This window comes from Rhamphochromis sp. 'chilingali', assembly GCF_963969265.1.
Source record: "Rhamphochromis sp. 'chilingali' genome assembly, chromosome: 10".
NCBI lineage: Eukaryota > Metazoa > Chordata > Actinopteri > Cichliformes > Cichlidae > Rhamphochromis > Rhamphochromis sp. 'chilingali'.
In genome coordinates this window covers 25,236,027-25,249,028 of record NC_137937.1, presented here as the reverse complement: position 1 = coordinate 25,249,028, position 13,002 = coordinate 25,236,027, and the positions used below count along the sequence as shown (strand labels likewise).

At 40.4% G+C, this 13,002-nt stretch overlaps 2 protein-coding genes across 7 annotated transcripts in view; both read right to left on the bottom strand.

Annotated features, from left to right (window-relative positions):
• Positions 1 to 1,966, bottom strand: part of aopep (aminopeptidase O (putative)) — a 92,158-nt gene extending 90,192 nt beyond the window's left edge. For 3 of the 5 annotated variants that reach the window (XM_080893639.1, XM_080893642.1, XM_080893643.1), the window contains exons 1-2: positions 1,898 to 1,966; positions 41 to 807 (exon numbers count right to left, since the gene is read on the bottom strand). In XM_080893639.1, coding sequence (XP_080749765.1) covers positions 41 to 771 — 731 coding nt within the window. In that variant the 5' untranslated portion in view covers positions 772 to 807; positions 1,898 to 1,966. The other 2 variants (XM_080893641.1, XM_080893640.1) reach the window with 2 other exon arrangements.
• Positions 1,967 to 3,056: 1,090 nt separating this feature from the next.
• dock8 (dedicator of cytokinesis 8) overlaps positions 3,057 to 13,002 on the bottom strand; it is a 54,740-nt gene continuing 44,794 nt past the window's right edge. For both annotated transcript variants that reach the window (XM_080893063.1, XM_080893062.1), the window contains exons 39-48: positions 12,724 to 12,916; positions 12,009 to 12,152; positions 11,589 to 11,720; positions 11,165 to 11,299; positions 10,649 to 10,738; positions 9,643 to 9,879; positions 9,394 to 9,537; positions 8,221 to 8,327; positions 5,972 to 6,142; positions 3,057 to 4,889 (exon numbers count right to left, since the gene is read on the bottom strand). In XM_080893063.1, the coding sequence (XP_080749189.1) occupies positions 4,838 to 4,889; positions 5,972 to 6,142; positions 8,221 to 8,327; positions 9,394 to 9,537; positions 9,643 to 9,879; positions 10,649 to 10,738; positions 11,165 to 11,299; positions 11,589 to 11,720; positions 12,009 to 12,152; positions 12,724 to 12,916 (1,405 nt within the window). In that variant the 3' untranslated portion in view covers positions 3,057 to 4,837. The remainder of the gene's footprint in view (positions 4,890 to 5,971; positions 6,143 to 8,220; positions 8,328 to 9,393; positions 9,538 to 9,642; positions 9,880 to 10,648; positions 10,739 to 11,164; positions 11,300 to 11,588; positions 11,721 to 12,008; positions 12,153 to 12,723; positions 12,917 to 13,002) is intronic.

Genomic DNA, 13,002 nt, shown 5'->3' with positions numbered 1-13,002 from the left:
TTAATGGGATAATTCAGATGATTTGCATCCTGAAACAAACCTGTTGTCCTGATCTTTGGTCCACCGCACTGAACCTCCTGCTGGTTTCGTCTCATAACAGATCCTGAGAGCACAAGGGAACTCCTGAGGTGATGTGACTCCATTTTTCCTCACCTGTAGACTCCATCGGTCTCTATGGAACTGCAGTGTGCTTCCATCCTGAGCACCGGGGGCACGGCCACACAGTGAAAAGAGCTGATGCTGCTGCCTCCACTGGCTGGAGGGCATGGAGATGAGGTTCTGAATAAAAGCTGCCTGTGGCTTCCTTGAAACATCCCCTGACTTTTTAGATGTTACCTCTGGAAAGCGGCTTAACATGGCTGCCACAGAGGTGACGTCCACCTCTTCGACCTTTGACACGTCAAGATCACAGCAGTCCAACACTAAGGTGAACTCACCACCACTTGTAGTGTGCCACAGACTTGAAGACTGAATACTTTCTGCATCACCACACATCTTCACCACCTTTGTTGTAGTCGTTTCAAGCTCTTTTTTACCATCCTCCAGAGCATCCACCTCCTTGTATTTGGATGTAAAACCATCCTGACTTCCTCCAGCCTCAGTCCTCACTCCCGAACGAGGCTCCAGGAACAGAACAATACTACCACTGATGACCTTACTGTCAAAGTGAACAGTAAGGTCCAGGACATAATGCCTGACCAGTATGTGGTTAGTATTCGCTCGAAGCGGAAGGTCATTCGTGTCAGGGTTTAGGTCCCCATCTGGGTCCATGTTACACCAAGGACATCAAAGTTGAGTATAAGATAGCTGAAACAGAGGAAACAGAAAAAAAACTAACCCACACTGACTGAGAATCTGAGGAAAAAATCTAACTCATTTTTGTCTGTGCATAAACCATGATGTGAATACACCATCATGGTGACTGCAGGCTACAGCTGCATTTAACTCCAATGAACTCTACACATGCCCACATTCCACAATGAAACGACTTTCAAACAGGAAAACAATTTCATGATCCAATTTTGATGTGTGTTAACAAAGCAGTACAAGTAAAAAAAAAAACTCAACACACAGACAGTAACAGCTAACTATCTGCAGAAACCTATATTAAAGCTCTCCTGCTTTTATTTTTCCTGTCAGTCCTTCTATTTAGCCTGCTTGGGGCTGGAGGGAGGCTTGGCACGACAGAGGTGCAATTACTATTTACAGTGAGAAACCCTCAGAGCTTATTCAGTGCAGTTTATAAAATTATGAGCACTGAGAAACATGATATCTTGAGCAACAGGATGGAGAAAAACATATCTTCCATAACTGTAAAAGATTGGACAACAACAGCCAACTCTGATCTATGTGACCACTCTTTTATTAAGCTCGTGCAGCTTGTTAATAAAATTAGTGTCTGTTTACTGTTACCAAGGAAAGAAAACTTGAGTGTTGCTCTAAGGGTATAGGAATTATGTAGCAGTGGGCGGAAGTGAATGCCAGATAGCTGTCACACAGTTAAAAGTGATTAAGTTGTGTTCTTGGAGGCAGAGCAGGGCTTGCAGGCAAGTCACAATACTGCTCAACTTCGACCAGGGTTTTCCTTTCTTTTAATCACAGGCTAAAGTGTGAGAAAACATAAAACAGAAACTTTCGGTCAGCACAGGAAACGAAGGTCTTCACCTCAGTGTTTCCAAACGCCGCACGACGTAAATGAACATCTGAAGTTTTAAAATTCACTAAAGTGTGAAGCTGGCTGACTGACATGAAGGAGTTCGGCTAACTTGCCATCACAGGTCTCTGTCATTAAACAGTCTGCGGTTCAACCGCAGCGACGGTGTCGCCACAAATAACCGGCTTCGCTGTGGATAACAGCGTATTTACTAATATTTGTACAAAACAGCTGGTAACATACCGCTGAGCATCACAAGCTCTCGTTTGTTCTACAACAAAGCTGTATCCGTCCTGTGCGAGTCGAGCGTTGATGTCGTCACATTAGTGCGACGGCAGCGGATTGTAGTCCTTCACCTGAATCCTCCCCGCTCTCTCGAGCGCTGCACGTTATTTATTTTTTATGATAACTACGGAAGTAACGATTAAAATGCTTTTTTAGAATTAATATATGCATTCTGATATATGATATCAAAAAGAATGAATGAGAACGAGAAAGTAGAGAAGTACCAGGTGCAAGAACAGCTGGAGCGGATGTGAAAAGTCCACAGTCACCTTTCTTCCCCATTCTGATGCTCGCTTTAAACTTAAGCAGATTGTGTTGACCATGTCTGCATGTCTAAATGCGTACAGTTGCTGCTATGTGACTGGCTAATTCAATAATTAGTATCAGGCAGATGAAACTGTATACCTAATAAAGTTGCCAGTGTGTGTAATTTTACTTCCTGTTCAGTTTTAGCTTCAGTTAAATTGCAACCTGGGGATACTCTTCAATGTAATTATTGCATTTATTTGTTTCTTTATTTTTTTGTCTACTTCTAAACATTTAGTTTTATTTAGTCCCCTATTTGTTCTATTTTTATTTTATTTTGAGACAAAGGACGCCAAAAAAATGAATAGGAACATTTATATAATTTCACAAATACTGTACAATCATTACTTACTTCATTAGGTACATCTGTTCAACCGGTTAATAATGCAAATATTTAATTAGTAAGTCAGACAGCTGCAGCTCAATGCCTTTAAGTGTGTAGACATAGTCCAGATGACCTCCTAAAGTTAAAACTGAACATCAGAATGTGGAAGAAAAGTTATTTAAGTAACTGACCGTGGCATGGTTGTTGGTGCCAGATGGGCTGGTCTGAGTATTTCAGAAACTGTTGATTTTCCCACATAACCATCTTTAGGGTTTATAGTAGTGATGTGCGATACCACTGATTTCCTTTCCGATCCGATACCAATTAATATTCAGGGTGGTATCGACGATACTGATCCAAGATATTCAAGACTCTTAACAGGAACCTTAAAAAAACAAAAACAAACTTTAAATAGTCTACTTATTAGTAATACATGTATTTTTGCATTTTAATTCAGTTATATTAAAATGTGATTGGACACAGTGGTGACATATATTAATTTTTATTCAGGTTCTTCAACAGCATTGCAAGTATGACAATTGGAAGAAAAAGATCTACATTAAAACAAAAAATATGTACGAACATAAAGGATAACCATGAAACATTAACTCAGTCTCAGTGGGTGTATCCCATGAATACATCTTACAGCGCTAATGTGGCACACGTTTTAAAAATAGGTATACATTTTTATCAATGCTCACAGCTGATGCATACTGCATAGCTATCATTTTATTTAGCCACCCCACAAAAAAAACAACAACAACAACAACAACAAAACAAATCACCCAGCAGCTAATAAATAAGATATGTACCTAGAAACAAATATTTCCATGAGCATTAATCACATTGACAAACATGTACACCCATTTTTTGAAACTCCAGGCGCATTTACATCACTGCAATACAGAATGACCTGCAACATAACATCATTTAGATGAAATGTTTCATGATGTCACATAAAATCAAGTTGTCACAATTTAATATTCCAAGCAGTAATAAAATTTCTTCACTGGAATGTGTTCTCACATACTGAGTAAACATAATTTGCAAAGTAAATCCGTGTGGAGTGACTTTTTACATTATTGCATTTCTGCTGAAGTTCCTCACCTGCTCCTCACTCACAGTAAATACATAAGGAATTGAATTTGGCACTGTGTGTATTGCAGGAAGCGCGGTCTACTTACAGAGAGCAACTGAAACTGTTGGAACATACGCTGAGATTGTACAGTAAACTCAGTCACTGAATCCCACCAACTGAATAATATACTTCCAATTAGTATCATTATTGCTGTTATTTTATCTAAAAATACATTTCCATAAAATACAACGCAAAATAGTTTTAACAACTTTGTAAACATCTTGTTATTATCTGAAGTAATATTTCAAATATATCCACAATGCACACTTTATGTGTATTCCACGTGTGTTTTAGAGCCTTAAAAGCCTTTCTGTCGCCTATGAAACTCTTAATAAGTTAAACTTTTCTGTTAGCTACATATCCAGGTACATGGCTGGCCTCAACTGTTAACACATGAATCTGTACCTATTTTTCCAGTGCACAAAAATCCATCTACACTCACTGCTCACACTGGAACATGTCATGCATAAGACGCCCAGAGTGGAATTTCAGAGGCCCTTTAGCACATAACAGAATCATTTATCATCACTGAGTACAAAGTGACTTCAGTATGGCACCAAAAGCTTCTAATCTAAACACAATCTAAATAAACACACATTCGTTCAGACATTCACATACATCTATATACATGTACATACACAGAACACGAGGATTATTGGCGCACACACACACACACACACACACACACACACACACACACACACACACACACACACAAGGCCTGGGATTAGTAAGGACCGAAGAGAGCTAGTTTACTGACCCAGAGGAAGTGTTTGCAGCATTTTGAGGACTTGAAGTTATCCAAAAATGGAAATTAACACAGCAACTGAAGATTTTACAGTGAAATGCTCAATAAGCTACACTTTGCCGGTGATTCCCACCCCACCATCCATTTTTGTATGTGCTCACTCGCCTTTCCCTCCTCTGACAAACAGCCTGACATCATAAAAGTGAACACGCAGCCAACATTAATACACATTGCCAGATCACTGAGAAACCGCGAGTCTTCCATTGTTGACACGGCGTACTGCTCCTGCTGTTCCTTTTCTTGTCCCCCCCTCTCTTCTTTCATCTTATCTTCTCTTTTTCTCTCACTTGTGTGACAGCCTCCTCATCCTGTCTGAAGCACTCAGGAGTTTTCCTCCTGAGTTCTGCGGAAACTTAGACGTTTGAAGGAATCCCTGCGAGAAGACAGCGGACGAGGGAGGGGAAACAGAAACAAAAGATAATGAATGATTATGAGGAAGAAGAGGTGGAACAGTCATGGTGAGTAGGCGAAGGTGCGTAGATGTAAGGTAATCATTTACTTCCCACAACCTAAAAACACCCTGAATCTTAACCATAAATTTCTACCAGATAACAGCGAGAGCAGCAGATATTTTTTCCACAACACCAACTAGCTAGTGTTCTTTTACCGAGGCTCGGGTGTTAGACACTGTCACATATAAGATAATTACATGAAAGATATAACAGTTATCACAACTTGTAATAATTTTTTCCCTCTCTTTTTAAAAACTATGGAGATAAATCGATGCATCTGTGGTTACGTGTATAGCAGTAAACAAAACCAGCAACAACACGGTTATATTTATATATTCTAGTTTAATAGCTTCCTAATATTAAGTAACCCTACTGAAATCATATTCACATTGTATCTAAAAATAAATAGAAATTGCCAGTTATAATTAAAGGCAAAACCAAAATGCATTAATGCATTCTTTCAAACGGGGGTGACTCTTCTGGTTGCAAAAAAAAAAAAACAAACCCCGATCGTGACCCATGCTGCTCGCTTCATATTTGACCCGTGGAACCCCTTTTGGGTGGAGTGCATCATCTCAGTGGTTAGTGTTGTAGTAAAACAGGTGATAAACAGTTTGACTGTGATTAATAATGCTACAGTCATACTGGGAAACAGTGGTTGGAGACCCCAACAGTTTCAATTTAATTGCAACGAACGCAGTTTTGTTCACTGCAGTCACCGTGCAACCATCGATTTTTCCTAGTTACAAAGAAGGTTGTGGCCTTACAGTATTTTCACTGTAATGTGACTAAGCCACAAGACTCTATTGTTTGAGCATGAAGTGTCCTTGGTTTGTCAGTCAAAGCCATCCTCACTCATGATGTCTGATTTAGAAAAAACGTAATCAATTCATTCTCTCTTCCCCTTTGGTTCAGTGATGACACAGCCTGATAAAATGATCAATGTGTGTTTCTCATCTCCGTTTCCCTTGTCAAAGCCGTCTGGTGCGGTGGCTCTGTTTACCTGTTCTCCAGCCGAGGCCTGATGATGGGTTTATAGAGTTCGGGAATCTTCCTCTCGAGCATTGGCCTTAGGTTCTCTCTCAGGCGGTTGTAGTTCTTCTTCAGCTCCTGCTGGTACTCCTTCTGATCTGATGCAATCAGGTGCTTATTCTTCTCCACTGCTTCACCGCACCTGCAGGACAGAAAGTGACATGTAAGTTCACTGGCTGTAATGAAAAAAAGAATCGAGTTTTCCCCTCAAGCTTTTTGTTTTTTTAAATTATTATCATCATTATACAGTAACCTCAAGAAGAGCTTCAAAAATATGAAACGAAACAATCTTTTTACAAGTCACTGTGCTTGTGTATGCTAAGCACCGTCCTGTAACTGCTTGACCAGAATTTGAATCCTTTGCAAACCAGAACTCTAAATAAGCTCAAATTTATACTCTACTGCAGGGACCACCTATTTGGCTCTGTCAAGTAACGCTGCTAGAATGTGAGCTACGATGCAAACGATCCAGAAGTCTGATTTAAATCACAGTAGCAGCAGAAGCAAGAACTCTAAACCCCTCTTTTCTCATGTGCCGGGAAGGGGACAATGTTCTGTTATAACGGGGGGGGGGGGGGGGGAACAATGGGTCTAAGTTGAAGTGCAAGTAGAGGGCAAGTCTGGGTTGCACCCACAGTACTCTATCATGATATGTATAATGGCCAACATACAGGGCAGTCTGCAGGAAATCAAGGGAAGGGGATGATTGCAAACACATGTTTATCTTTTAGCCTTTAATGAAGTTAATATGGAAGCTGCAATGTCATGTAACAGTATACAGTAAATAAGCAGGGTAATGAGCATTAATGACAGTTCACAAGAGTGCAGGATTTTCTGGTGGTGTATAGCTCTTTATCTGAATGCTTGGCTTATTTAGACAGCTCTTCAGATGAGCATTTGGCATCTTCATTTTGTTTTATGATTTGCAAAGTGAGCGCCGTTTGTGAAAAAAAGAAAAAAAGAAAAAAAGAAAATATGCTTGGCTGTTTAGGTTTCTGAATTGAAAACAAAAAACAAAAAAACAAAACAAAACAAGAAAAGCCTATGGGCTTCTTTAACCATTACTGCGTGTACAGGATCTAAATCTATAAATGCAGGATGGGACTAGACAGCAACAACACCAGAGCATGTGGCAGAGTGGGACATCAGCAAATCCAGGAAACAACAAATCCCCCGAAACCTCTCTTTAAATTTTTAGCTCCACAGAACTCATTTAAAAATACTTTGAAGTTCATGTAGCTACATAATACAACACTAAATATTACAAGATGACCAGCTTAGAAAAATAATGCTTTCCTAAGTGGATTTATTAGAATGCCACTGCTGAGAAAATTGGCGTTCCGTGAGTCCTGTTTACCTGGATTTAGGAAAGAAAATAAACCTTTCTGAAATTACAGCAAATCTGTTTGTAACATTTAAGGCAGGTGGAAAGTAATATGAAGGTTACAAAATGAAAGACACCATTTTTTGGAAGCAAACAACAAATAACCATGAGATGAAAGCAAACAAACTCAAGCACACGCACCAATACTTTGCAACGTGCAGATATGACACAATCTCGGCACAAAATTATCATGACTCACTGCAGCGTGTAGGGCATGATGGTTCAAATTATGTCGTGATCATTGAAAATATTTTAAAACTATTGGTGATAATGAATCTAGAGTTAGCTAGAAGAATAACAGCTTAGTGGAAATAGTCTCAATATGTAAATAATATATAATTATTCACATTACTCCTACTTCTTTGCTTCATTTAAACTGTGATCTGGTTGGAAATGTAGTTGTGATTATCACTTCAGTCTCTTCATCTTGACTGACAGGCTGTTTCTGTACAGCTGTGTACTGTATCTATTCTTATTGTATTCTAATTTTTGCGTCATAACTTTTGCACTGTCCACTTCCTGCTGTGACAAAACAAATTTCCCACGTGTGGGACTAATAAAGGTTATCTTATCTTATCTTATCTTAGGATATCTCTCACTCTCGCTTCTTTGTGGCGCACTTTTATCTTCCTACGCAGGCAACAATAGAGGCATATAGATCCTGGAGAAGACTTTCACTCTTTCCAAGTCACATCTCACAAATACATTCCATTTCCTACTAAGAAAATCTCTTTAACATGTTGTTATATACTTCAATCTCTTGAGTCAGTGCCCATTGTTCACCACCATTTATTCACCCTTTGTCACTAGGTGGTGATTCTTTGATAGCGTCTTACCTCATTATAAATTCTTTGAAACACAGGCGCAGTTTGTTGTGGTGACGGAAGAGCTTTGGGTCCGCTGGGATCTCATTCAAGAAGACCTGGGCCACCTCCAACGGGCCCTACAAACAGGGGGCGGAGATACAAGGCAATCAGCAAAAACAAAGAAGCAGAGAGATGAAGAAAGAGAAAGCAAAGAGGGGCTGGAGGAAGGAAAGAGAGGAAGCGTTTTGACAGCAAGTGAACAAAGGAGGAATAAGAAAGCCCCTCATTCATACTGGGGGAAATGACCAACTACCTGAATGGCTAAACGCAGCTAAGAGCTACGATTCTGAACTGAAAACACGAGGAAGCCATCAGGAAAGGAGCTGCTGTGATTACCTCCTGTATAGCTAATGTCACTGCTAACCCTGCATACATTCTCCATTTGGCTCCCATTTGCCCAGTATGAGATCTTGTTATCCTAACTTATATTCATCATAAAACCGCAGCGCGCTCGCACAGTATCTGCAGTTAAACAGCTCTGATTAGAATCATAAATGCACTGGGCCCGGGCCTCAGCCCTGGGTCTGAGCTGCCGACCCGCACACAGAAACCCGGCCTCGTGTACTGATTACAGTCAAGAGTTATATGTTTACTGAGCTGCAGAGCATTAGCGTTATGTATACAACCATCAGGTTGGAGCAAGGGACCTGTCAGATTAGACACTGGAAGATAAAGAGTAAGGCGAGCAGAGACGCTAGAGCTTGCTTCGTCATTACACCGACATTCACCATGCTGGCAGGACCTGGAAGCTATCAGATCAAAGAGACCTCCGGTGCAGCACGCCATGCAGCGGATACATGAAAGGAAGAGGGGCCCTGAATTGACGTTTTAACTAAATCAGGAGAAAAGCAAAGGAAGGATTAGGGTTGCAGATGGGGTGAGGGCTTTGATGTGTGATCACTGCCATGTCTCCCACCTGCACTCCTTGACTACAATGGAAACTGTAAATGTGGTAGCATAAATAGGAGGTAAATCACTCTGTTATTTTCCCCATCACATTATGCATGATAGAAAGTGTCATTTAAGAAGAACAGCTGTCATTTGGTTAAGCGCAATCATTTCTGCTATAACAGGAGAAGACACACAGTAGTGCAAAATGGCATCACTGCCTTTATTTACCGAACGGCCCCAAATGCTCATTACCTGGTTAACAGTGGCTCCCACAGAGCCCTGTAGCAGCATCTGTAACATCTTAGCATCGGGTTGTTCTCTGTGTGTGGCAACCGCGAGCTCTCTGGTCTTCTTCTGCATGTCCTCTATGGCCACCTCGATAGGCGTCAAGTCAAACTGGAAATACAAGACGAGTAAATATAGCCAACGGGTATTGCTGCAGCTGTGATAGCTGCTGTTATAGCTGCTAGGTGTTCCACACCAGGTGTATTCAGCACTTACCTCCTCTTTCTGAATGACATTGATGCGGGTCTTGACATAGGGGAAAGCATGCATGGTGGTGAGGATGGTCTTTCTCTTGTACTGTTCATTGAGTTCACCCCGAGGTCGCCCACTCTTGGTGAAGGGTGTGGTGTACATGAAGCGCCGCAGGTTAAAGTTCTTTTCAAAGTTTGTCAGTCGGTCTTTCATCTCATAGTCGTCAAAGAAGGGTTCCACATAAGTGATCTGGATATACGCCTAGAGAGGAATGGTAGTGTTTTCTTAAGTTATTATTCATGAAAATAGCATCTTATCGTGATTAAGGAACGTGTGCCTTTAGCTGCGTTTTATTGTCTGTTTTTATATCTAATAAAGTAAACTCTGGTATGTGTCCAAAGAATCCATAATTTCTCGCTGATAGTCTACGTGCAGTGCATTCTGGTTGCATTGTGCTGCTGTTTAAAACACAGGGAATTGAGTTCCCACTTGTCATTTGCATAAATTTGGGCCAGTTTATGCAAATCAGATCTGTCCAGCTTGAGTCGATGCCTCTGAAAACTCCAGATGAATCTTTAATCTACACATTGTTGATCTCAAATGAAGACAATTCAACAACTGACTGGCTTTTCTAGGACCTCGAACGTTTTCAGTGTTTGTAATTCCTTGAACTATTTTAATAACATAAGAGAAAGGTTGCAAATGAGCAGTCATGCTAGTTTCCGGGCTGCTTGGCTGCAGGAGAGGAACCTGTCATTCATCTATCACGACGCTTTCTGTCTCGCCTAGCAATTTTAGAAAGTGGAGCAAACCCTCGAGTGCAGAAACGCTGCTATAGACATACCACTGCAGTTTTAGAGTTTTGGAGAAACAATATTGTAGAAATACACAGTGCAGTGTCCTTACAGGTGTCACAACTACAAGCCTGGCAAAAAATGCCCTCAGGGGAGATTTTTGCTACTAAAATTAGTATTTGATCATTTAGAGATTAACATTTACCAGTTGATTGTTTGGCATAACAGTTACTCACCTTATTGGGGTTGAGCTGTTTTCTGTCCACTGGCGTAGAGTCCTTAATCATCACCAGTGTGTCATCTCCAAAGCACTGACTGTAGAAGTTCTAGGAGTGCAAGAAATTGTGTCGTTAATATACAGTACAGTTCATAATATATGGTCTTTAAAAAGTGCAGAATCATTTTTACTCAAATACAAATTGCGATTGGTGGCTACTCCTTAAAGAATAAAAAGCATTAAAAGAACACTCGAAAGCATGAAATACACTAAACGTGAACTGATTCACTAATTTGACTCAAGTGCAGCTGACAATGCATCCACTACTTTCTTTTTTTTCCTCTTTTCACCTTTTAGCATGCAAATGATAGCTTTCAGGCGCTCTAAATGTCATCAAAACTGAAGTACAATTTGTGAATCTTTCACTCTGTCGTTCTGCTCACTTAAAGCCTCAAGCGTCAGATCTCACCAGTCCAGCCAGGCACCATATCCTTTATTTCATACCTACACATGCACACATTTTCCTCTTACATACCTCCAGCCTGTGTGATATCTCAGGCAGATGTGTGATCCCAGGCTCTTTGTAGATGAATTCCCGTTCATCCAGATCACCAAACTTGGCCCCATAAAAGCCCACTCGGAAATAAGTTCCAAACATCCTCTTATGTCCCTGGAGGGAAGAAAACACACTCAAATAAATACTAATCAGATATTTCTGTTGTGTCAATTATCCTTTGTGGATTTTTTAAATTATAAAGAAGACTTTGAAGGTTTTATTAAAAGCCAAAAATAAATTTGCAGCAGTTTTTTGTTTTCAAGGATGTTTAAAACACATATTTAAATACTGAATAAGAACATGTACCAAAATGATTTTTAAAATGTTTTATCTACAGCATCTTACGATCTTTCTTATTTTCACTTTAACTAAATAAATGACACAGCACCTCCTCTGTCATTACCTTCTGAATGATGTTATCAAAGGCTCTCTGAAGTTTGTCATGTGTTGACGCCAGTTTTCTGAAATCTCTATGTGCCTCTAGGATTGGTATGATGATCTTGTAGACCTCATTTACTGCCTCATAGAGACCACCCTGATGGGAAAGACAGCCATAGCTGCTGTTTAGCACAGAGTATAGTATATTTTAAGAAAATATAAACATTTATTGTTAAAGTGCAAAGATTTTCTCTGTTTCAGTTATACAGCATCCTTAAAGGCTGGCTTTTTTTTTTTAGCATTAACAAAGTAGATATTTACCGCTTAAAAAAACAAAACACATTAATAATACTAATTTTATAAAGTAATTACTCCAACCTTGATAAAAAAATCATTACAGGTTTTTTATGTTAGCACAAATACTAGTGCAGTTTTATGGTCTCACATTGCTGAAGAGCTCAGCAGCCTGTTCCAGCAATCCCACCAGGCCGCTCTCCGTGAAGTAGCGACCTGAGCACACCCCATCCTCATCCGGGGACAGGATGTCGTCCGACACCGCAGACTCCTCCAGCACATTGGGGGAGATATTCTGAGGAGAAGATCCGTCAGCTAATCACTCATTTAATCACATGATCAATAACACGGCTTAAAATAAGATGTCCTGCGGTGAGAAATGGAACTCGTTTAATGACCATCCAATCAGTGGCTTGCTGCAGGTTAGACTGTCCTGAGCACAGAGGTCTTGTGTATAACACAGCTCATCAATAACATAATCAACTTTGTGACTGTTATAACTGTTTGTTTTCAGATGAGGGAAACAGGCTGTTCCCATCTTCCCACGGGAGCACATTTGCTTTTTTATTCTCCTCTTCATCTTCAAAGACACAGCGTTAAGCAGATATACCAGGGGATCATATTTACATGTTGACGTTATGAGTGTACAGCTCCCCCCTCTGGACACACACAACCAAATATGGAAGCAATCCACGGGGAGATGTGAGATTTTCTTGCTGTGCACTTGAAGGTTTGCCTTCATTCAACAGAACAACCAACAGCCATAATAAACAAATGAAGACTGCTTATTTTATGTTCCTGTGTTTCAGTCCTAAAAACTTATTATCTCCTTGTTATTTCTGTATGTATATGTTTGTGTGGTCTACCTGAAAGGTGACACTGCCAACAGGCAGGTACTTGTGATCCTCCAGCATGCTGAGGTACTCAGCCACCAGGGCGGCAGCGTGCACCAGACACATTGCAGACTCCGTGTAACACTTCCTGTTGTTGTGCTTCTCTGCCATGTTCTGCAGCCAGGTCAGGCGGAGGTCAGGAGACGTCTGGTAGCCTTTCGCTATCCTGGAGAGATATGGGAGTGGGAGAAGGGATCATTTTCCCCCCTAATTCATCTGGTAAAAGCCTATCTGAGATCAAAATCTCCGTAT